The 26,877-nt window shown below is 37.8% G+C and overlaps 1 protein-coding gene across 7 annotated transcripts in view; it reads right to left on the reverse strand.

Annotated features, from left to right (window-relative positions):
* The window catches only part of GRM8 (glutamate metabotropic receptor 8), a 768,989-nt gene that overhangs the window by 409,919 nt on the left and 332,193 nt on the right, over positions 1 to 26,877 (reverse strand). The window contains exon 1 of one of the 7 annotated variants that reach the window (XM_045052712.1): positions 15,030 to 15,377. The exons of the other annotated variants lie outside the window; for them this stretch is intronic. Coding sequence (XP_044908647.1) covers positions 15,030 to 15,045 — 16 coding nt within the window. The 5' untranslated portion in view covers positions 15,046 to 15,377. Of the gene's footprint in view, positions 1 to 15,029; positions 15,378 to 26,877 lie in introns of those variants that run through there. 7 annotated transcript variants of the gene reach the window in all.

Below are 26,877 nucleotides of genomic sequence, written 5' to 3' on the forward strand. Positions count from 1 at the left end.
AGTCATTATATACTGTTGAGACTTTGGTCAAATACCAGTGAAATTTAGTCAAACATTCAGGCTTAGTGAAAGATATGTTTTCCTACAATCAATACCTGTACCTATAATACCTACAATACCTTTCCTACATTATCTAATGTTTTAATATTTAAAGAGACTCTCAGACTTGACTTAGACTCCTGGCATGAGCAGGAGGAAGAGGAGTTGCCCTCCATCAAAGAATATGTCTATTACATCTATTTTTCCATATCTTACCCTGAGAGAATTCTGACTGCATGCAATTCAAGGGACACCAACTTTCCTGTTCTGCAGGTGTGCCCAGTTCTGCATGAAATAATTTCTAAAGCTTAGCACTTTCCTGAAGTGTAGGAAAATAATGCTGCATGGAGGAATTTATAATTGGTTGTTTTCTGGAATTTGCTGTTTGATTTCCTTGCCTGTGTAATTTTTTCTTTTGATTATTTAATAATAATTGGAAGATCATTTGTAGAATTGAACGCTTTACATACACTTTGTAACATATACAACCGTTCTTTCTCAGTCTCATTCACTGATACCTCACTAGTCCTAATGGCAGCACTCTAAGGTTAGTATTATCACCATATTTTTGACGAGGACAATGAGAAACAGGGGTGTAAACAGCCAGTAAGAGGCTGGAGCGCAGGTTCAGATCCCGGTCTGTCTGACTCCAAGTCTAGACTTTTCCCATCATCTTGCTTATCCAGAATTAACTATACATGTTGCTTAATGGTTTAGTAGATACAAATGATTGATGAATAAAATAAAGCAAATTTAAAGACTCATTAAGAAACCCAGAAACCCAGAAGGTTGCCCCTTATAAGTCAATTTATAGCTACATAAATGCAGTACTTCTATTGAGTATTAAGAACTTAAGATACTGGGGTGCCTGAGTGGCTCAGTCAGTTAAGCATCCGACTTGGGCTCAGGTCATGATCTCGTGATTTGTGAGCTCGAGCCCCACATCGGGCTCTGTGCTGACAGCTCAGAGCCTGGAGCCTGCTTCAGATTCTGTGTCTCCCTCTCTCTCTGCCCCTCCCCTGGTCACGCTCTGTCTCTCTCTGTCTTTCAATAATAAATGTTAAAAAAATTAAAAAAAAATAGGACTTAAGATACTTAGAATCTATACAGATTTCTTAGAACTGACTTAATCTTCTTCAGTATATAACCAGTCCACCCTCGAAACCTTCCAATTATCCCTGCAAATGCCTGTCTTCAAAAAGACTTTGCTGATGTCCTTTGTATTCCATTTCTCCTTTGCATTGCAGTAATTGTATTCTTTTATTTTGTTATTTTTTCTCATCTTAGAATATAAACTCCATGCGTACTGAACCTTGTCTTTCACATTTACCACCATATCCTTATCACCTATCACTATGTTTGGTACATAGAGACTTCAACAAATATTTGTTCAATGAATAGATGGAAGATTTGTAATAGGCACTGATGGTATAGAGAAAGACAATGAGATAGTTCTGCCTGCAAACATCTCTCAGCCAAGTCAGGAAACAAAAGGATGCATGTAAATATATGTTTAAAAATAAGTGACATAAAAGAAGTTAAAAACGTGGACCATGATAATTCAGAGCAAGTTGCCACTGAAATGGGTCTGTTTCCCAAAACCATTTTTATGAGGGTTCCAAGAATTAGAATACCATGTTAACTTTAGTGTATTCATCTGTAGGGTGGCACAATAATTTGCTCTCCTTGATTCAAGGGCAAGTTTGTAAATAATTCCATTTCATAAGTATTATCTCTTTATTTCATGGGTGAGTAGCTTGATGTCTCAGGTCTGAGAGATGAAAGGTACATTCATGAGTTGATTCACCAGTGCAGGAAGATATTGGAGTGAGGAAGAAAACAGACTTAGCATCAGAAGGCCTAAGAGTGGATTCTGTGTGACCTGAGACAAAGCTCTCATCTCTCAGTTCCCTCATTTCTGTAATAAGGTTCATAAAAACCATCTCCCAGAGATATCAAGAGAACCAAATTTAAAAAGGCAATCTAACAAGGGTCTATACAGATGTGGTACATTATTAGTGTTGTTAATAATCCTCATCATCATGACCAGATAAGCACCATCACTGAAACTGACAGTGGAGACAGTTGATATTTAGACTTAAAATATGGGATTGTCAACCAATCACATTCTTGAATCCTTTCCACTCTTTGTATGATATTATCAGATATCCTAAATTCTGAGAAATGATACTTGTCCATTTGTCTATGCCAATAGATAAGATGGCTACATTTCACCTTTCACCTATTATTGGTCAACACAATGTGACTGGGGCAATTTCAACGTGAGAGAATGGGAAAAGTTACTCACATTTTCCTTTTCAAACCCCCAGTTCCCACCCTATTGATCCAAGTCTCTTTTCAAAGAGAGTCTATAAGTATTTTGAAGACCTGGGTTGAAAATTAGAGTTTAACTCTTTAAAAGAATAACACAGTAGTAAAAACTATGTAACTATTAGCGGTAGCAACTATTAAGAAGCAAAGGTTGCTATGGAAACAACCACATTTTTCACTTAACATTTGCCTATAGATTGTTGAGAGGCTGGAATCTAAAGTGTCTGAGACAGTGCTTTCACAGGTTGGGTTCCCCAGGAAGCAGACCCTTAGAAGGAGCTTGCAATGCATATTTGCTCTTGGCCTCCACTCTATGGAGGGCCCAACAAGGAAGCAGCACTGAGCAGAGAAGTCCAGCTGGCGATGGCCCAGTGACAAGCTCCCAACATCACAGGGAGTTCCGAGGCTAGAATGGCTCCCAGCGTTGTTTTAAATTAGAGCAGGAAGGCCAAGGCATTATACTTTCACATGAATCAGTTGTTGAATGTGGGCCCTGTCCTGAAGTGGTGGAGGTAGGGGTAGGGTTAGAAAATTGGGCAGGGCAGCTCTCTACAGCCAGGCAATCTTCAAGGGCCAGTATAGCCCTCCCAATGGCAAGGTCAGCAGGCCTTTGCTAAGTGGGGATTTGAAGGGGCATTCACCATTTATACAAATTAAAATTTACAGAGAAATGAAGATATTGCATCTCTAAAATGATAGTATATGTCAAATAATTAATAAATGTTATTGTTTAATTTCAAAACTCCTCTTCAAAGAGACTGTATTGCACAAAGAAATGTACTGCACAAAGGCAATCTATATAAATAGCACAAAACTGGAATTATAGGCCAACTTAGACAACAGAACTAGGATCATAAAACTCCCTGGTATTTCAATAGAGAAGTTTTGTGAAAGCGATCTGAAAGGATAAAGTATCACATTTTCAGTTGTTGCTTATTTTTAAGAACAAAATCTCTATTAATAATGTGGAAGGAGAAAAATAAAACAAGAAACAATGTCACAGCACTAAATTCCAACTGTGATGAAAATCGAGGAGGATTAAATTATTAGGAATGAAATTACTTACAAAGCTGTGTACAGAATATAAAATGTGATTTCTTTTAAACAACATGATTATTACTAGTGTTGGTTGGTTCACAATTTCTGTCAAGTTAAGTTCTAAGCAAATTAGGTCAAGTCTCTGGTTGTCTAACCTGTTAGGTCTGCATGACAGACTTCAGTTTGGCGCATAAACAAATCAACAAAATTACCATTTTATTAACTGTCAGAGAGAATGACTAGACTCTTGGTAAAAATTGACTGGTCAAAATTTTTGATTGAGCATAAAAAATTGCCTGTAATTGACCATTTTGGGTCAAATAAAAATGTGACATAGTAAACTATTACATAATTATTTCTTATGAATGTGCCTCCAGATAATGGCAATGAACAAAACCAAATAACCAATTTTTGTTTTTTCCTTAAAGACAATAAAAACACATAAACTCTCCAAAGTGTCCAGATCCCAGTTTCAATTCCTGAGAGGGGAGGAGTCTCCATTCTCTGGAATCCATTCTCTGGAAGCCAACTGGTTATCTGACAGTTCAACCCAATTCTGATGCTATCTACCCAGAGACAGCATCAGATCCCACAGGTGTAGATCCAGTCCTCTAAGACTGCTCTCCCACCTCGCTTTAGGCACCAGTCACAATCTGGATTGTTACTTCTACTTCAGACCAACTGGCTATAAATCAGAGGTCCCTAAGACCCCTCCTTGGGTTCAGTTAATTTGCTTGAGCAATTTACAGAACTCAGAGAATCATTGCACTTACTAGATCACCAGTTTTATAAGACTATAGCCAGATGAAGGAGATGCATAGGGCAAGATATGGAAAAAGAGCGCGACGCTTCCATGCCCTCTCTGACTGTGCCACTCTCCCCCAATCTGCAGGTGTTCACCAACCCAGAAGCTCTCCAAATCCTGCCCTTTTGGGTTTTTCTGGAGGCTTCATTACATAGGCCTGATTGGTTAAGTCATTGGCCATTGGTGATTGAATTCTATCTCCAGCCCCTCTCTCTTTCCTGGAGGTGAGGGAATGTGACTAAAAGTTCCAACCCACTAATCACACTGTCAGTTCTCCCAGAAACCAGCCCCAGTCCTCAGGTGACCTAAGGGCTTTCCCAGAGTTACCTCATTAACATAATGAAAAACACCTCTATTGCTTTCATCACTTAGAAGATTCCATGATTCTTAGGAGTTCTGTCCCCAAAATAGGAGAAAAACCAAATACATATTTATTATAAATCATACTATCACAAGTCTCCACCCTAATTACCCTTGGTATCATTTCTTTCCATCTTTCTGGAGATATAAGTAAAATAGCAACTTGGTCTAATGTAATTGGTCCTTTAGTGATAGTTGACTAAAATTTGTTCTGAGGTTCAAATAAGTGTAATCACACTTTTTGTAACAATATTTTCACCTCCATATGTGGTGCACAACTGGGACTTCGCAGAAAAGTGCACAGTATGATCCGAGTGTGTACGTTTGTCAGCTTAAAGTGCACTTTGGGAAAGAGAAGATTTATCTCACACATCACAGTAAAGAAAAAGTGTTATTTTTAACAACATGGATTAAAACAGCAAAACTGTACTTAAATCTGTGCTCATTCTATCTTTTTCTCCTTCTCTTTCTCTCTGTAAAACATTTTATCCTTTTTCCTATATCAAATGCCATGTAGACTCTTAAAGGGACTCTGAGAAGCAATGAAATAAGGGAATGAAACTTCTGGTACAAAAAAGGCATGAGCCAAATACTACTTCCTATGTGTCCCATCGAGGTTAGCAACAGGGACAAGCCACTCTGAAAAAGACTGGCACAGATAGCCATCTCCTGCCCACCTCCTGCCTGTCTCTGGTATCTCAGAGACACTGATGCTCAGGAGGACTGGGCTGCGAGAGTCTCACACGGTCAGTGACCATACATACTTGGCTTTCTAACTCAGCCACGACTCATCACAGATCCCAATATTTGCTCAAAGGAACACAGTGGTACAGTGGTTATGAATCTCTTCTCTGGGGCTAGATTTCCTGGCTCTAAATCCTGGCACATCTCTTACTGACTAGTGATTCTGGGTAAGTTATGTAACATTTCTGTGCCTCTGTCCCTCACCTGAACATCGTGGGGATGCTAGTATCTTCCAAATGCATTACTATGAGTAAATAAGGAATTGAATAAGCACTCAACAGATTAATTTTTGTCACAGAAAACACATCAGTTTTATATTTTTTAATCAAAATTGACAAACCCCAAACAGAAATGGTAACTCATTTTCATCAAGCAATATTTACCTATAACATTATTCCAAAACACCTCAAACTTCACTCCCCAAATGTACACAGAATAATAACTCTTACCTGAGATTCTAGTTGATGGGCTGTGAACTGTAGAAAGTCTTACAGTCAGAAAGGAAACTCATGCCCATCACAAGCTAGACCTAAACTTCTTATGTGTTCTTTTCCTACTCCTAACAGCTGTAAATATCTAAGGCAATATAGGTACAGTATGTGGGAAACATTCAGAGAAAGAAAAGAAAAGAAAAGAAAAGAAAAGAAAAGAAAAGAAAAGAAAAGAAAAGAAAAGAAAAGAAAAGAAAAGAAAAGAAAGAAGGAAAGAAAGAACCAGGAAGTAGATCAGTTAGAAGAGAAATGACATGGGGGGTGAGGGGGAAGGGAAGAAGAGAGAGAACAGGAGAAGAACCCAGGGAGACCAGAGAGCACACCCTCCAGGCTGGAAGGATCTCTGGAGCTAGGCAAAAAAAGGATTTTTTGTAGGGTCAAAAAAGCAAATGTAGGGTTAGAAACAGTTGAAGAAGGAGGACTTGACTAGTTTTAAATAAGTTTTACTAATGAGTTGTACACATTTATATTTCTTTGGATTATTTTCTTAGTACTATTTTTGGAGTGTTTGGGCATTTTTATTTTGTTTTATCTGTTTGTTTTTGCTTTTTAAAGTAGATGACCAGTTATTGGGGCCAACAATATGACAAGAAGGTTTCAAAAGATAAAACTACCTCCCTGTAAATGCTCAAAGGTACAATACGAACAGACTCTATGAGAGAAGAGAATTTCATATTTTCCAGGCCATTTCCTGGAAAAACATTTAGGCCAAAATTACTGGAATCAAAGTGAGCACTGTTTAAATTTCTCACCCATTTTGGACTAGGAAAAAAATAGTATTGGACTGTGAATTAAGCCCATTACAGTTAAATTAGAAACTAGTCATTCAGTTATAGATTAGGAATTCATTACAGAATTACAGCTATTAAATTTAATTACTGAGGGGGGAGGAGGAACATCAGTGGTATCCACTCTTCTTCAATTATTCAACAAATATTTATTGAACACTTGTTACTTGTCAGATGCTTTTTACACATAGAGTACACAGTAGTAAACAAGACAGAGAAGGCCCCTGACTTCACAGAGCTTACATTTCATTATATCTCTAGGGTCTAGTAAAGCCTGAAATGTGTGGGCATTCATTGGATGCGTGATTGAATAAGTGAGTGAACAAGAAGCTCCTATTTCATAAGGTAGTGGAGTGATCTAATAAAGAGATAATCATATTTATTAAAAATACCATCATTTGCAAAACATCTCTGCATCTATATGTGTATATAGCATAAAGTCATTTTGAAATAGCTTCTGCCAATAGTACACTCTCAAAAGTATCTCAAGAGCAGCTATCAGAACTTGCAAACCATGAGCATTCTTCTATCAAGTACCCAAGTAATATCCTATTCTACTTATTAGCATACTTGAATTGTATTATGTATTGGCTTTTTTTTTTTATTTATTTTGAGAGACAGAGACAGCACGAGTAGAGGAGGGGCAGAGAGAGAATCCCAAGCAGGGTCCATGCTGCTAGTGCACGAGTTTCGAACTCATGAAACCACGAAATCATGATCTGAGCCAAAACCAAGAGTCAGACACTTAACTGACTGAGCCACCCAGGCATCCCTGGTATTGGCTTTTAATCAGTGGTCTTTACTCAAAGCAGCATTTTCAACAAATATTCAAAGGGGGATAACATTCTCTATTTAAGGAAGAAGGAACTGAAAGCTCTATTGCCATTATTTTAGCTAAATAACTCCTTAGAGCAAGAGTTTTACCACAACCAATGTACAGTAGTGGCTAAACTAAGAAATGGCCTTCTGAGAACAAAAATAAGCACCAAAAGCATTTAGAAACTCACTCTTTAAGCAAATGCAAGAACTTGTATTGTTTCTCTAGGTAATAGAAGATTATTTTCCAGAGCAGGATTTGATCTATGTGTTTGAGTTATAAAAAGGTTAAAAATATAGTTATATATTTAACTTCCTGGATTCAAATAGGACTACAAAGAGAGGAGAAGGAATATGCATGTTCTTGATAGCAAGCCATTTACATTTTAATTTTTTAAAGGACTCTCTTTTAAAAAGTTTAACAGCATCACTGAAGTATAGTTGATACACAGTATACAGAACTGTATATGTTTAATGCACACAATTTGATAAGTCTAGGCATAAGTATACAACTGTGATACTATCACCAAAATCAGGATAATAATACTTATCCATTATCTTCAAATGTTTCCTTTTGTTCCCCCCACACACACCTTTTTTTGTAGTTAGAACACTTAAGTAACATGAGATCTACTGTCTCAACAAAGTTTTAAGTGCACAATACTGTGTTGTTAACTATAGGCACGATATTGTGTAGCAGGTCTCTAGAATGTATTCATCTTTTATAACTGAAACTTTATACCCATTGAACAATTCCCTATTTCTTCTTCTACCCAGCCCCTGGAAATCACCATTCCACTCTCTGCTTCTACAAATTTGACTATTTTGGACACTTCGTTTAAGCAGAATCATATAGGATTTGTCCTTCAGAGACTGGCTTATTTCATTGAACATGATATTCTCCAGGTTAGTCCCTGTTGTCACAAACAGTAGAATTTCCTTCTGTTTTAAGACTGAATAATATTCCACTGCATGTATATTACACATTTTGATGATTCACTTATCTGTCAATAGGCATTCAGGTTGTTTCCATACCTTGGCTACTGTGAATAATGCTGCAATGAACATGGGACAGACATCTCTCTGAGATCCTAATTTCAACTCTTGGATAAATACCCAGAAATGACACTCCTCAATTATGGTAGTTCTAGTTTTAATATTTTTGAGGAAGCTACACACAGTTTTAAATAATGGCTGTACCACTTTACATTCCCACTAACAATGTACAAGTTCCTAATTTCTCCAAATCCTTGCCAACATTTGCTATACTTTGTTGTTTGTTTGCTTTTTTGTGTTTTGTTTTGTGATAATTGCCATGCTAACAGGTGTGAATTAATATTTCATTGTAGTAGTGGTTTGCATTTTTCTGATAATCAGTGATGTTGAGCATCTTTTCATATACACAGTAGCCATTTGTATGTTTTCTTGGGAGGAATATCTATTCAAGTTATTTGACTTTAAATTGGGTTATTTGGGTTTTTTTGCTATTGAGTTGTAAAAGCTTAAAGCACTTTTGTTAAATTTTGGACTAGATTTTCCTAAAATAGAGGACAATTAGTAACTTGTGATGCAAGATTCCCCCATACACAAATGAAATCAATCATTACTTTTTCCTTAATGAAAAATACATTTTATTTATTTTTTAAGTTTATTTATTTCGAGAGAGAGAGTACACACGCATGTGTACACAAGTGGGAGAGGGGCAGAGAGAGGGAGAGACAGAATCCCAAGCAGGCTCCATGCTGTCAGCACAGAGCTCTATGTGGGGCTCAAACTCAGGAACCATGAAATCATAACCTGAACCAAAATCAAGAGTCAGATGCTTAACTGACTGAGTCACCCAGGTGCCCCAAAAAATCCGTTTTAGTATAGAAAATAATAATAATGACTCACTGAACACTAGTTCACCATGTTTTAATATTTCATTTCACCCTCATAATATCCCAGTGCTATTGAATAAGGTAAACATTAGAAACTTCTTTTTATATTGAAGGAACTGTCCCTAAGATCACACAGCTAGGAAAGCTCGAGTGAAGACCTCATAAACCTAATTCTAATAGCTAAGTATACTTACTGTACTTTGCAATTGTCTCTCAATAATTGTCTTCTTGGTCATTAAATCTCAATATATATAACTAAACACAGCATCAATAGGTAAGGTAGTATAATCAAAATGAAAATTCCAATGTTTGATACTATCAGGACTGAGTAATTTAGAATTTGGTCTGGTTTAGGTCAGGCAGAAATTTCATTCATTAACACCCTCTCAAAAAAGTATCCTTCATGCATCTATTCCCCACAAACCCAGCCATGTCTGCTGTCATTCACAGCGAATTAACTGAGCCCTTACTACGTACTGAGTGATCTGTTGGAATCTGGAGTTACAAAAATGAATAAGACATGGTCCCTGGTCTTAACATACTTACAGTAAATAACACAATATAAAAACAAAAATTACAATTTGATTTGAGAAATACAGGGTGTGTGTATATATATTTATATATGTTTATATAAATATATAAATATATAATATATAAATAATAAATATATAATATATATTTATAAAATATAAATATACAAAATATAAATATATAAATATAAATATATAATCTATAATGTATATAAATATATTATATATAAACATATATATTATATATAATTATATATATAAATTATATAAAAATATATATAATATATATATATAAATAAATACAGGATAACCTCGGGACACAGGACCAAGAGAATGGAATCTAGTAACTCTGAATAAGATTCACTGGCTCCTTCAAGTGACCATGGGAATAGACGGTCAGAGAAGTGTAAAGAGTAGCTGTATAGCACATCGATACACACCGGGATCAGCAAGTCAGAAAACATTTCAGAAGTGAGCTTATGATTGATTTAGCTCCCCAGAAACCAGTAAAATCTATTTCTAATGAACACTACCTATCAGCAGAAAAGTTTGGTATTTCCCATGAAAATGTGATTGTCGTTAATACCTTAAAGATTTTTTTTTTCAACGTTTATTTATTTTTGGGACAGAGAGAGACAGAGCATGAATGGGGGAGGGGCAGAGAGAGAGGGAGACACAGAATCGGAAACAGGCTCCAGGCTCTGAGCCATCAGCCCAGAGCCTGACGCGGGGCTCGAACTCACGGACCGCGAGATCGTGACCTGGCTGAAGTCGGACGCTTAACCGACTGTGCCACCCAGGCGCCCCATGTCGTTAATACTTTAAATATGATGTGATAAACACCCCATATTTATGTACAAAAGGGGATTTAATTTCACTTTTCCACAATAAGAAACAGACAACTCATCTTGGGGTGGAAAGAATACAGCAAAAAATAAATAAATAACAATCAAAATGGCCCCTTGAAGGGGAAATAGCAAAGCCTCAATCCTAAGAACAAAGGATTTCAGCTGGGTTCAATAAATTTTAATCAAAACTAATCAAATTGCTAAATACATGGCATTATTTATTTCAATGTCAAAACATGTCAGAACTTGTGAGAATAGTTTTCTAAACATTTTATTCTTATTATTGCAAACTATGAAAATGTACAAGCCAGGGCAAAGTTATATCGTCTAGGGATTCACTAACAGTCTTTCACTGAAACTAAAAAACTTCTATATCCTCAATCTTATAAAGAAAATTTGGCAGGGGTGTTATAACATTTTGCATTAAATTATATCATTTATCTATGGGGGTTCTTAGAAAAGAACATTAAGCCTTCAATAGTCCCAACATCTTCCAAGCACAAAAATGAAAACCAATCAGAACCATAAATGACAAAAGGATAACAATTTGTTCCCTCATAAATTTCTGTGATATAATTTCTACAATTTCTGTTCAGGCAATGACTCCCAGCTAAAACTCATGCTCTTTACAAATGCATTATTTTTCAACCATATATAGCATGTGAAATCTATAAAATGAAAAGCAGTTTGACTTGTGAACAGAAAGTCCTGATATATGAACAGTATGACAGAAGACCTGATTCTATCATAATCACAAGTTCACTCATGATGTGATACAGTTTTCCCATCCCTATATTGGACCGTGCCTACATTCCCTCTGTAGTTGACCCTGGGCAGTCACTTAGCCCCTCTGACTATCAGTTTCCTCATTCGTAAAAAGAAAGGTGCTCAACAGGATGATCTCAAGATTCCTTTGAATTTTGATATTTTGTGTTTCTATGAATATACCACATACACTGCCTCTCCTGAGTACTGTGAATTATGTAAGTTCCAATACAGGAATAGAACATCATGTAAAATACAATAAATCACTTTGTTAAAAGCCTACAAGAGAAAGACTAGAGGATACACAAAACTTGTTCAAATAAAAACTATGAAGCCTGGCGTTATGAGTCAGGGCATGACTGGGTAACTTAACATGGATGGAACTGGAGAGTGTTATGCTAAGTGAAATAAGTCACACAGAGAAAGACAGATACCATATGTTTTCACTCTTATGTGGATCCAGAGAAACTTAACAGAAGACCATGGGGGAGGGGAAGCAGAAAAAAAAAAAAGTTGGAGAGGGAGGGAGCCAAACCATAAGAAACTCCTAAAAACTGAGAACAAACTGAGGGTTGATGGGGGTGGGAGGGAGGAGAGGGTGGGTAATGGGTATTGAGGAGGGCACCTGTTGGGATGAGCACCGGGTGTTGCATGGAAACCAATTTGACGATGAATTTCATATTAAAAAAAAAAAGAGAGAGAGATGCTAAGCCAAAAAACAAAACAAAACAAAACACTGAGTATTTTACAAAAGTATTAGAGCCTTAGTCAGGTGCTTGGGGTCTGTAGGCCATTCATGGAAGCACTACAATTCCTTGTCAGTTCAATAAGAATGAAATCAGAGTGGGGGTTAGGCCTAGTCATGAAGAAGATGGAGACATCTTCCTGCCGATTTGTCCATTCACCTATCACTATTTAGTGATAGCTAACTCTTCTCTCATGTTTTCATTCTCCTCTCGTATTTCTTTACCATACTCCACTTTCCTTTCCTTTCTCTCCTTTTCTCTTCTTTTACTCCACCCTCTCCCCTTTCAAAAACCAGAAAATTGTGCCAGGTCAGTGGATACATGCCCTTCCACTGTTGCTAACCCGACTCACTAAAGGACAGCAGTAGCAGCACAGAACTGTTGTGTGGCCTGGCATCTGGTTAAGTATGAACACAGAACACGTTCGTTTGAGCTCCACTTCCTCCAACTCCAAATATCCAACTAAGTTTTTGAGTATAAAATGAGGAAAACAAATGTCATCAGTGTTATGAAAGTAAAAAGTAGATGATGGCCAAGTCATAATTGACTTACCAAAGCAGAAAAAATGAAACAAAAGCCCACAAGGCGTGGGGATGGGGCCGATACCAACAGAAACAAAGCTGTCACTCTACCCAACATGAGAAAGGCCCTGAAAATGGAGGGTCCAGAGACTCCAAAGGTGGGGTTGAAAATCAAATCAGGTGAAATAGTTGTAAGACCCTTTTTTAAAATTCCAGTCCCTCTGCACAGAAGATGAGTGTCACTTTCTATAGAGGATGAACTCAGGGACACCAGACACAGCTGAGGACTGAGCAAGTTGCTATAAAGTGAAAGCCTGCAGGCTGAATGGGGAGCCCCTGGGCCTCTATCCCTGCTGGGCACTCAGACTTCAGAAGCTTAATGTTCATCTCCAGGCAGAAAATTGGAGGAATCTTCTCTGGTGAAACTGGCCAAAAGGTAACAACACACTGACACTCATTTGGATGTCTTCCCACCAAATAACCATGTCTAGCAGCTTACTTTACAGTAAGGCCACCAGTCAGCAAACCTTGCCACACTTCCTAAGCTTCCAAACAGCAAGGCAGCACCACATTCTTAACATCTCACCAAACAGAACAGAAGAACTCGGAGAACACAGAAACAAAACACAAGCAGAAGATGACTTTAAGAATATTAATGTCGTCAGGGGTGCCTGGGTGGCTCAGTTGGTTAAGCAACCGACTTTGGCTCAGGTCATGATCTCATGGTTGGTGAGTTCAAGCCCTGTGTTGGGCTCTGTGCTGACAGCTCAGAGCTTGGAGCCTACTTCAGATTCTATGTCTCCCCCTCTCTCTATCTGTCGCCTGCTCACGCTCTGTGTCTCTCTGTCTCTCAATATTAAATAAAAACGTTAAAAACATTAAAAAAAAGAACATTAATGTTGTCAGAAGGAGCTCCTAGCAATTAAAAGGATAAGTGAGATAGAAATATTTTAATAAATGAGATGTAAGAGAAAGTTGAGGAAATATTTAGAAAGTAAAACAAATGAAAAAATAATCATGACATAAGAGAATACATTTAGAAGATTCAACATTCAAATGTTGAAGTCTCAAAAAGGAAATAAAGGGAAGCCATTACCAAAAAAATAAAAGAATGTTTCTGAAATTAAAGAACAGGAGTTTTTTAATTAAAAACACCAACTACCTAACCAAAAGAAAAAAGAAGAAAGATAAAGGGAGAAAACCTATGTAAAGGAACATTAGCACAAATTTTAAAGCACTTATGAGTAAAAACACAGTGCAGAAAAAGGATTAAGGCTCAGAATGGCTTCTGGATTCCCTGTGGCAGTACCACTTCTCAGAAGAAAACAAATCAACACTGTCAGAATCATGGGGAAGATGAGTTTTATTCAAGATGAACATAGAACGACCCAAGCTATAAATGAAACCCTATTTTGGTAAAACAAACCTTATTTTGGACATGGAGAAATCTCAAAAACAATTTACTTCCTGTGTACCCTTTCAAGGAAGCTTCTGGAGGATGTACACTAGCCAAACAAGGAAGAAACAAGAAAGGATGATTCCAAATCCAGGTAACAGGTACTCGAACACAGGAAAGTTAAAAGGATTTCTCAAAGTTATGAAGAAGTTGTTCAGATCAACTGGTCTATAGATCATCCAGTCCAGATTAGAGCAGAAAGATGGAAGACTCCAGAAGTATCTCCAAGAAAAAAGAAATAATTGATGGACTGTTAGATGTGTTTGACTGTACAGAAAGAATACGTACAGCTCTGCTAGAGTTTGAGGGTGGATTCATAATAAATATATAAAAAATCAAGTTTATGGCAAAGCAAAGAATTATTAATTCCAGGAAAAACAACATACATGGAAAAAGAGACATGTTATTTTAGTACCCTATCTAGATCAATTGTGACATCATGTGTACAGTCATGATGGCATAAACACTGAATATTAATTGGACCAAAATTATGACACAATCCTACTGGAAGAATTAGAGAAGTGTATGTATGTCTACATGCACATTCACGTGCAATCTATGTGTTGGGGCTGGGCGTTAAGTCAGCATCTTCCATAGTAGGGAGACAATAAAATGAAAACTAAAAAATCAAGATAGTAGCATATGGAAATATGGAGACAAATACAAGAGAAACAACCAAAGGAGTCGAAAACAAATCTTCTACAAGATCAAGATTCAAAAGTGGGAGGGGAGTAGCTGTTGATTTTTGTTAAGCCTAGCTGCACTACATATGATATCACTTAGATAAAATACATGCTTGGGGCTCTGCTTTTTAAGGTCATCAAGTAGGAAGAAAAAATGGTTGAAGATGGCAAGATGATTTCAATCATACCTGTTAAAGGAAGCATCTTCTGTAACTGGGTTTCTCTTCAAAATGTTTCTGCATCTTTATACGTATGTCTGCATCATCTTACTTACTTGGAGTTTGGTTTGTCTGTTTTGTTTGCTTTTGGTGACATAACAGATGCTTGTTTCCTCTTCTTAGGACCAAAACTTACGCAATAATGCACATTGACAAAAATAATAGCTAATGAGAACATGACAAGCCACACTGCCAGGGTTTAAAGCATCAGCCTCCATCTCAGTCAGAGCTAACGTGTCCATAAGTTCTGTTTCCTACCCAAATTCCAAAGATTCTTCTCAGATACAGCACTAGCTGTTTTTAATGGCATAAAGGACCTATCATTTAAACAAAACCACAACTGGGGTGCCTGGGTGGCTCAGTCAGTTAAGGGTCTGACTCTTGGTTTCAGCTCAGGTCATGATCTCATGGTTTGTTGAGTTTGAGCCGCGCGTCAGGTTCTGTGCTTGGGATTCTGTCTCCCTCTTTCTCTGCCCCTTCCCCACTCATGATCTCTTTCTCCCCCCCCCCCCAAAAAAAATAAATAAGACATTTTTTTTTAAATAAACAAAACCACAACTAACACTTTATCTGGATCCTATTAGCAATTTAATATGTTTGTTGCTATGATAAAGAAAATGAATTCTCTCTAATAAGGACATAATTATCACTCAGGTAATCTTATTTGACTATTTCAAGGACTACAAAGGAATTAAACTCTACGGGCAAAGTGGCCACAGTGTAGAGGGGAACACAGGAAGACCCAGAGGTTGTTATTTGTAGCTGTGGGCATTGGTGGGGGTTCCACTAGTATTCCAGCTATCAGGTACATGAGTTTATAACAACTTTGGTGGCTGTTCAATAGTATTTCATAAGAGAGGAGGGTAGGAATAAAAATCATACCAGTGGCTGTCCTCCAAACTCCTCTAATAGGGTTTGAAGCCCTCAAAAAGTTGCTTTCAGGAAGAGATGAGAAGGTATGAAGGAGCTTCCTGGCAAAATTTTAGCTAATCTATCCAGAATTGAAATTTTATGAATCCTATGTGGGAAATAAGTCACAGATTTCAATAATCTGTGACTCAAATACATGTATGTGTGTCTTTAAAATATATGTTAGGCATTGAAGCACTGGGAATTAATTTGTATCTCAGTTCTTCAGAAAAGATTTGCAGTGATTTCTTTTCCAACAGCAATGGGTTGCCTACCTTTAGACTACATGGTGCATGAAGAGGCCCCTCGCTCTAGCACTCACACTGGAAGAAGGCAGATCAAACATCAGCAATGGGGAGAAACGTCTGGTGTTGAGTACTGTGCACCAGGAATGGGGCATGGGAAACCAGACCCTGATTTTCAGAGAATTTGAGACCTAAGGGGTGAAATAAATAAAAAGAACTGGATTCATCAGTCATTCTTTCATTTTAATATCAAATAATAAATATTCATTTTAAATCTCATGGATTTTGTGCCAACTGACTTGGGCATAAAATTGGGAACATCATGTAACTCAAAAATGTGAAATTCTTTCCCTGCATTATGTCACTGTACAATGGGGAATATTCTATGGAATCCTTACAGGTCTCCTGGGTGTCCCAGATACAGTAATTTAGTGTAATCAGGTTGTTACACTGTTTTCTAGTAACAGGCTTTTCTCACTCTACCAAGGAATATCTATAACCCTCACATACTACTTCCTCCCTCCCTCCCTCTCTTCCTTCCTTCCCTCTTTTCTTCCTTCCTTCCCTCCCTCTCTCCCTCCCTCCTTCCTTCCTTCCTTTTTGTCCCATTGAATTGAATCTGTGTATCTTTTTTTTCTTTTAAGAAAAAAAATCACTAATCTTCTTAGACACTGATAGTGTTAGTAGAACCAGGTTCTTATCAGCCTCTAATTGGACACAGCATTGTACAAAGGAAATTAATGAACACGGGAGCCTCTCAAAGCTTACAATTTATGTGAGAAGTTTAATGAGGAAAAAGAGGTCAATGCCTTTCATGAGGACCAAATCCATATCCAAATAAATACTACTTCACAGTACTCCAGGAAAATAAGTCTCCAGCAAATGTCTTTGGACTCAGGCAAGATCACAATTTATGTGAGAAATGGGAAAAAGTGGGCAAAGAAGAGAGAAGGAAAGAAAAGAGGCATGGAAGCATCTGAAGGAAAAGGAGATTGTTCTTAATAACTGCAGGTGGTATGCGACATAGGACAACAGCAAGACCTCAAATACAGGAATATTTTTCTTTCTGTTTTACATTTATTAACAAGCGTGAAAAATATCCAAAAATAACACTTCGTTTGTCATTTTTGGAGCTCATCGCACACATTTTGTCTATTTTTCTGCAGAACAGTTAGCATTCCGTTTATTTTTGCATGGGTGCTAGAGCACAACATGGGCATAAAACTGAAAAACTAAATAGCTCAAAAAGTGTAGGTGGGCTTCTGTGAAGTTTGTGCTGAATGAATTTTTAGAAAGCAGAATGCGGTACTAGAGTTGCTGCACATGTGTTCTATTATTAAATACCCAACTCTTCTAAATTGGGAAGGATAATAACAAGCAATCTTGTGGAAAAGCTGAAGACCTAAACAGTACAATTCTGAAACCAAAATAAAACTGTTTTGTTATTTTTCTTTACTGTTCTAGTATCATTGTGGCATCATAGCATGAAAACCAAAAAAGTTTACAGGAAAAAAAATGCAAGGGAATACTGCCCATCACCTTGCCATCCTAGCATTATAAAAACTCATGATTTATTTCAGTCTTAATCCACATAAATCCATAATCATCATTTTTTACAAATGTGCCTATACTTCTTGTGTTTGGTTTCCCATGGAGCATTGTACTGTGAGTATTCCTGCAGGCTATTTTAAGAACAGTGGCAGCAAGAACACCAGTTTTTGAACAAGAAGATGTGGTTTCGGTGTTAGCACACATTAGTTTCTTGGGTGGTCAGGATAGTCATTATTTTCTTAGTTATCCAATTCCCCACGGAATTGACAAAACCAATTTCACTCACTCTTCTTGTTCCTGGACATTTAGGTCATGACCAATATTTCACAGTCTAAACACCACTGCAATACACGCTACTTTGATATAGCTCTTTTCATCTTTTGAAGAATATTCTTGATATGACTTCATGGCAAAGTGGACATATTTATATATGCTTTATACCTTTTGGTATATATGGCTAAGTTGTTTTCCAAAAGATTTATACCAACATATACTGTTACCAGCAATGTATGATTGCACAGCAGCCTTGCCAATATTAAATATTATATTTAATGTTTTGCTAGCAAAATACCTGAAAAAGAATATCCCACCATACTACTGAAGTGTTATATTTATATTTTATGATAATTAGTAAGAGTTGTCAGAGTCCTGAAAGTTAATAAAATTTTAAATTATGACCAATAGTCCTATAAAGGACTATCGATATAATTTCACCTCTTTTTTCATCCCTGAAGAACTTTTTGCAAAATCTTTGATTATCCTCAACTCCTCACTGTGCTTAATTGCCCTCATTCAATGTTTTACTAAGTCCTTCAAATCCCAAATCCTTCTTAAATCTGCCCCAAATCCTTTCAAACCCCAAATCCTTCTTAAGTCTGCCCACTCTTCTCTGTCTCCCCTGCATGGCCTTAGTTCAAGCCCTCCGTAGACCTTACCTGGATGACAACAATAACTTCTCCAGTATCTCTGCCTCTAGTTCAATGGTTGGCATTGTGTATGTCTAAAATATCAGTCTGATGATGGATGTTACTCCTCTGCCTACATACTCCAATAGTGTGCCATTTTTTTTTTCCAAGACAAAATTTGAACTTGGTGACATAGCATACATACAAGGCTCTTCACAATCTAGCTCAACCTTTAGTCTCCTGTCTCACCATTAACCACACACCCATTCAACACCCAAATGTCATTCGGTTGAAGGTCTTTACCTAGATATCTACCATCTTGTAAGACTCATGTAAGGGGACCACTTCCCTAACCCCACATCCTGTCAGTATTGGTTGGTCATTCATAATCTCATTAACAGATTGGAAACCTCAAGTCAGAGCATTTATTCCACTGTATTATGATTACCTATTTAGCTACTGATTTTCCCAAGTAGCTCCTTCGGCTCAGGTCGTGATCTCACGGTCCGTGAGATCGAGCCCCGCATCGGGCTCTATGCTGACAGCGCGGAGCCTGGAGCCTGTTTCAGATTCTGTGTCTCCCTCTCTCTCTCTGACCCTCCCCCATTCGTGCTCTGTCTCTCTCTGTCTCAAAAATAAATAACATTAAAAAAAAAAAGATGTGCCTTTTTTTTTAAATTTTTTTTTCAATGTTTATTTATTTTTTGGGACAGAGAGAGACAGAGCATGAACGGGGGAGGGGCAGAGAGAGAGGGAGACACAGAATGGGAAACAGGCTCCAGGCTCTGAGCCATCAGCCCAGAGCCTGACGCGGGGCTCAAACTCACAGACCGCGAGATCGTGACCTGGCTGAAGTCGGACGCTTAACCGACTGCGCCACCCAGGCGCCCCAAGATGTGCCTTTAAGTGATCCTCAGGGCCCTGCAACAGGGGGTTGTTAGTGATGGTGAATTTGTGTCTGTTGGACAAATAAACAAATGAATGAATGGTCCAGTCTGTGCTCAGTGTCTTCCAGTGATAGTACCTATCAAAAAGTCCATTCTGTTTGTTGTGACCTTTAAAAGCTAGAGAGCTATTATGAAATTTCTGCTGCATACGACTGGGCAAAGGGCCTATTAAATATCTAAGATACTGCTAAAGTATTTGGTGGCCTGAAACATCCATGAAACTGGTGATTTTGAGTGATTTACTGAATAGAATACTGGATACTATCTCTGTCGTGTACATTAAATGTGAGGTCCATTCTAATAATAGACAAATACATAGCAGATAAAAAAAAAAAAAAAAAAAAAAAAACAAGAAAAAGAAAGAAAAAAAAAAGTGTGAATGCCTTTGAGGAAAAATTGAATTTGAGGGTGGTGCAGAGCCTCAGGTCCAATCTGCCCATCTCAGAGGGTCCTCCTGCAGTCAGGAAAGGCTGTCTGAAGGAAGCAAGTCTGCAAGGAGGCTGCCCAGAGGCAAAGGTGTTGACACACTTAATGGGCTCTGGCACTTGTTTTCACACATATTCACAATGAAAGAATGAGTTGAAACAAGAGACACAGAGAAAAAGAGGAAAATGACCAAGTGTATTTATTTAAGGGAAGAAGTAAGCAAGAGAAGTGAAGGGAAGAGATATCATATCCTTTTTATTCTATAAGCATGAAGACAATGATTAAAAAATAAGATGGTCCAATATTAAAGTGATAGAAGTACTCTGTTGCTTCATTAGAAAAGGAAACACTACCTTTTGTAATCTGTCTAGTGCCACCCAGTAGAACTTTCTTCACTGATGGACACATTCTATTGCTGCACTGCCACTAGCAACGTGTGTAACTGAGTATGTGAGATGTGGCTAGTGTGACTGAGAAACCCCATTTTTCATTGTGTATAATTTCAATTTCAATAGCCACATGTGGCTAGTGCCCTTCAGGGCTGGGCAGATTCTATACCCCTACAGCTTAAAAAAAATAAAACTTAAATTTAAGGAGGAAGAGGACTTAAGGAGCAAGTTTACCTGTTTGGGAGATAATGAAATAATACTGTCATTGTTCTTCACAATTTATAACACACTTTTATATATTTTAACAAGAGTATAAAAGCTAAAGATGAATGTGGACTCTCTATTGACAGAAGCAGTACGAAAGGTATCAGGGCCCTGTGTTCTCACCTACTTAGAATGTGACTCGTGTGGAGCAAAGACCCTACTGGGCTATGTTGGACAGACAGGAGAAAATAGTGATTAGGAATACAGATTCTGCAGCCCAATTGCCCAGTTAAGATTTACTAGCTATTTGACCTTACTCAAATTACTTAACTTCTCTGTGTCTCACTTTTCCTTCTCAACTTAATGGGAACTTATAGTATTGACCTCATAGAATTCATACAAGTTAACATAGGCAAAACATTTAGAACAATGCCTGGCATATATAGAAAATAATTTGCTCATAATGGGTTAGCAATTCACCCAGGGATCAGCAGTCTCCAAGTACATGGAGAAATCTCTTTTGAAAGGACACACTGCTCTAGTATTGACCAGTCCTTCTTATCACTGTGATATATGTCTTTGCCTCATGAGTATCAGATGAGGTCTCAGATGAGGTCCCAGACTAGGAAAGTGCAATATTAAATGATAATAGATGGTCTTCAACCAAGTTTTCACTCCATCCTGATAAGCCAATTCCATCACCCTATCATCCTAATTGTTATTCTATCTTGTTTGCATGGCTACTTTCCCTTCAAAATTCTAACAGGTTACAAACTATAGTTGAGATTATGAGCTGAGAGGCACCTGAGTGGCTCAGTCAGTTGAGCATCCAGCTTGATTTCTGCTCAGGTCATGATCTTACAGTTCATGAAATCGAGGCCCTGTGTAGCGCTCTGTGTTGACAGCACAGAGTCGGCTTGGGATTCTCTCTCTCCTCCTCTCTCTGCCCCTGCCCCCCCCCAACATGTGTATGTGCTCATTCTCTCTCTCTCTCTTTCTCTCTCCCCCTCCAAAATGAATAAACATTTTTTTAAAAAAAGATTCTGAGCTGATCACTAACAATTATTGAATGTTTTCATGTGAACAGAGCATTATAAATGATATTCATAGTCAGAATTCCTAAAGGTCTCCTACTTTTCAACTGGCAACTGGGCTTTGTCTTAAACTCCTAATCTTGCTCTTGGTGACACTCTGGTCCGTTTCTGAACTTCTCTGCCTTCTAAGCCTCCACTGTCCCCTTCTATCTGTTACTCATATACCCCTCACCTCTCCTTTCTCATCTCTCCTGCCAGCTCATTGCTTGGAGAGGTTGTTAGAAGCTTTTAAAGTTTTCTGGAAAGCTCTCCAGAGCAAGAGAATAATTTGTCTGTAAGTAGAGCTGATGTTGAACACATTAGAATGCTGGTGAAATTTAGAATACATAGGAAGAGGGGCGCCTGGGTGGCGCAGTCGGTTAAGCGTCCGACTTCAGCCAGGTCACGATCTCGCGGTCCGTGAGTTCGAGCCCCGCGTCGGGCTCTGGGCTGATGGCTCAGAGCCTGGAGCCTGTTTCTGATTCTGTGTCTCCCTCTCTCTCTGCCCCTCCCCTGTTCACGCTCTGTCTCTCTCTGTCCCAAAAATAAATAAATGTTGAAAAAAAAATTTTAGAATACATAGGAAGAAAAGCATTAAACTGGAGAATAATATAAATAAATGAAAATAAATAAATAAATAAATAAATAAATAAATACAATACAATACAATACAATTTTAGGGAGTGACATGAAATAAAGTAAAGATTTTCCAAGTTATTACAGAGGTAACAAGCCACAGAAGATGACAAGGGTTCCTATATAATTGCTAGGAAGGAAAATGCAAGAATATTTTTTATTCTCCTCCAAATAACAAATTCAATGATGTGCTTTGAATCAGCAGAAGAAAACACTCAGGTTGTGAAGATGCTATGAAAAATGGTCATCTCCAGGGGCTTTATGAATTAATCCTTACCTGAGGCATGCTTTTGCATGCTCCGTGTGAATTATTCTTTGTAAAATTATATTGAGGAGAATAGAAAATGCAGCTTGTAACTAGGTTAACAAACAATAGATTAATAGCATTTCATGTCAGCCATAGATAACCGAAAAGTCAAAAGCCCAAATACATATTTATCAAGAGTTCATAAAACATTTGTCTTAAATAGGAGCCATGTTCTGGCCTTCTTTTTTTACACTTGGAAAACACTGGTGATTATCCCAATAATTTCAGAGGGCAGAAGTCTCACCAGGATACTTGAATAATATGTCTTTACAATTCTTCATTTTCCGGTTTGAAATTGAAAAACTCATAAAAAGGAAAACACAGACTCCTGCAACAATCTGAGATACTAATGAGTCCATTGCTTTTCAGACAATCTTGTGCAATATGTAGCCAAATGCTTCTGCCAGCGCTGTTTAGTGACATCAGCTCACAACGCAATATATTATTCCCTGATGTGGGTAATAAATTACAGATACTTAATAATTTATCATGGTTGCTTTGAAAGCATCACACAGCACTTAGCATCTAACACAACAGAAAATAACTATTGACCTCCTCACAACAAATTCCAAAGACCTCATTTTTATACTCACTTAGTTAACAGTCCTTTTAACCCTCTTCTTTAATTTCTCTTCTAAATTTTAAAATAGCATCTTAGTTGGAAATAAACTTCAGGGTTATTTAGGGTCAATCCTCCCAATGTAGGAATCTCTTTAGCATCTCCAACAGAGAGCTATAAATGATTTTTCTATTTTCCTCAGCATCTCTGATGCACTAGGTCAGCTATTTGGTTGAGCTTTATTGTGAGTCTTTTCTTAAGGATCTGTTCTGTTCATGGCAGCATTTGGACTTTTAAAGGCAGTGCAAATCCAAAGTATGTAAAGGTTAACACTCTTCAATGCCAACACCACAGACTGGAAGGTAAGAAAGTCAATCAATGAATAAACTGCTTATTCTTAGTTAATACCAAATCAAGGGTGATTTTTAGCTGACAAACTAAAGTCAAGGTTGGCACCATGCAGAGCAAATCACAGACAACTGATAAAGAATTAATATAATATCTGTTGTTAGGAAATCTTTTTCAGTATTCACAGTTGGTCAACACACAGTACTCTGTGGAAGAATTATAAAGAAAAGGCATAGTTCTCACCCTTGAAGAGTACATAATCCAGCTAGGGAGCATAACAGGCATTTGTATAAAGGTAGATTACTGAGTTCAAAGGATATTATGTAAATAGCATACAAGAGTGCCTAGAGACATAATGAAGTTTAATGAATTGGGTTAATCAAAGAAGATTTTCTTGAAGAGGTATAAGCCTTAAATATTAGGACATATTTTTTAAAAGAATGACAGTGCCCTGTGTCCAGAAAGGAAGGAATATTGTAAGGTCATATAATGGAGAAAAATTCAAAAGGACTATCAAAAATGAATTCCTACAATTGAGATTGGAGAGGCAAGAAGAGGAAGAGATGGATCCTACGAATATTTGACTAGAACTAGATTTGCTATGAAATGAATTAAAGAAAGAGTCCAGGTACTGGAGTTGTATAATAGTAAAAAACAATAAATGAAGAGGTCTGTCACAATTGTGGGAACCCCTTTTTCTATCCAGAAAAGAGTTTGCCACCAGGGTGAAGACAGTTCTGATCATGAAAAACCCAAGGTTCTTTCCCTAAGGAACTAGGTCCTGTGACCTCTTTAGAAAGACCCATTCTCTCACAGTTACAGGGATGAGAACCTCAGAATCAAACCTGGACGGCAAGTTGGACACCAGTACAGCTGCAACATGGATTAACTCCCAGCAGGATTCAAGTAATGAAAACATACTTCTCTACCTCTTCCCAAGAAAACACTGTAAAGGAGTCAGGCTTCAAAAGCTTTTAATGTAGTTTTTTTGGGGGGGTGGGGGGGGGTTGTGTGTTTTTCTGGGGTTTTTTTGGTTTTTGTTTTGTTTGTTTGTTTTGAGAGAGAGAGAGAGAGAGACATAGCATGAACAGGGGAGGAGCAGAGAGAGACAGAAACACAGAATATGAAGCAGGCACCAGGCTCTGAGCTGTCAGCACAGAGCCCAACATGGGGCTCGAACTCGCGAACCGTGAGACCATGACCTGAGTTGAAATCAGCCACTTAACCAACTGAGCCACCCAGGCACCCCAGCAAAGCTTTTAAATGAAAGAAAGTAGTGGGCTCAGTTGAGTTGTAATCATATGTGTTAAGGGCAATGTAAGAAAATACAGATCATCTTCACTTACAATAAAGTTATATCTCAATAAACACATCAAATATTGAAAATATCCTGGGGTACCTGGGTGGCTCAGTTGGTTAAGCATCTGACTTGGGCTCAGGTCATGATCTCACAGCTCGTGAGTTCACTCCCCACGTTGGGCTCTGTGCTGACAGCTCAGAGCCTGGAGCCTGCCTTAGATTCTTTGTCCTCCTCTCTCTCTGTCCCTCCCCTGCTTGTGCTCTCTTTCTCTCCCTCTCTCGAAAATAAATAAACATTAAAAAAATTAAAAAAAAAAAAAAAAGAAAACATCCTAAGTCAAAAAGGCATTTAATAGACCTAACCTGCTGAACACTGTAGCTTAGCTAGGCCTACCTTAAACGTGCTGAGAACACTTACATTAGTCTACAGTTGAGCAAACTCATCTAATACAATGCCTGTTTTATAATAATGTGTTGAATATCTCATGTAATTTATCGAATACTGTACTGAAAATGAAAAACAACAGTTTGGGAGCAGAATGATTATAAGGGTACTGGTTGTTTATCCTCATGACTGCATTGCTTACTGGGAGTTGTGGCTCACTGCCACTGCCCAGCATCTTGAGAGAGTATAGTACGGCATATCGCCAGTCCAGGAAAATATCAAAATTCAAGATTCAAAGCATGGTTTCCACTGAATGTGTATTGCTTTTGCACCATCATAAAGTCAAAAATTATAAGTCAAACTGTTGTAAGTCAGGGACTGTCTGTAGTGCCTCCTGAAAATAATTAAAAGCATAGAGATTAATGATTGGATCAAGGTTATCTGGAGAACGACCCTAGTGGTGAAAGCACAGCTGAACACACCATACTCTTACCTGGCCAGTCTCTCTTCCATTCATACCTCAGTGGCAACTTTTAACCATTCTTCATGTATTCTTCTCTAAATCCACATCCCTTACTACTCCCAGTTAGCATTTGGTACTCTTCTTTCTTAACACTTATCATAGTTTATAGGCTGATAACATTGTCCATACTGGCTGATTATGTAAGAGGACAGTGTGAAGCCAAGACATTGCTCTATGGAGATAGTTGCTATGGCTCAAACCTTGGTTCCAACACTAAATAGTTATAAATAAATATATTCCATTCCTCACAAAGGTTACCATAAAGATAAGAAAGAATGAAATCTGGCTATTTGCAGCAACATGGATGGAACTGGAGGGCATTACGTTAAGTGAAATAAGTCAGTCAGAGAAAGATAGATACCATATGTTTTCACTCATAGGTGGACCTTGAGAAACTTAACAGAAGACCATGGGGGAGGGGAAGGGGAAAAAAAAGTTACAGAGAGGGAGGGAGGCAAACCGTAAGAGACTCTTAAATACTGAGAACAAACTGAGGGGTAATGGGGGGTGGGGGAGAGGGGAAAGTGGGTGATGGGCATTGAGGAGGGCACCTGTTGGGATGAGCACTGGGTGTTGTATGGAAACCAATTTGACAATAAATTATATTAATAAACAAATATTAATAAATAAAAATAACAGACATTCCTAAAAGAAAAAAGATTACTACTTAGTATATGTGAAGGTGGCAGAGCAATGTCTGGCATGGAATAACTCTTTGATAAATATGGAGTAACCCCCACCAGGTTCATGAGAGTAGGGACCTTGTCTATTTTATCCATTATCATTTTTCTGGTCACTGCACAGTGTTTGAGATATAGGAGGAGCTTGGTGAATATATGTGGAGTGAATGAGTAAAAAAAAAATCACACTAACCCTTGTTACTCATTAAGCCCTTGATATATATGTCAACACATGCTCATTCTGTCCCCTTGTTCTCAAGTACTAGGAGAAAGACATATTCCCTTTGTTTGATGATCATACTTACACTTAACCAGGTACCTTCCCAATACTTAAGAAGCCAAATTTAGAGAACTGTGGGTGGAGGCAAAATCCCCCAGAGGTCTCAACTATGCTATCAAAATGCTTTTACATTATAAATGTATAACAAATTC

This window comes from Felis catus, chromosome A2, assembly GCF_018350175.1.
Source record: "Felis catus isolate Fca126 chromosome A2, F.catus_Fca126_mat1.0, whole genome shotgun sequence".
NCBI classification, from domain to species: Eukaryota; Metazoa; Chordata; class Mammalia; order Carnivora; family Felidae; genus Felis; species Felis catus.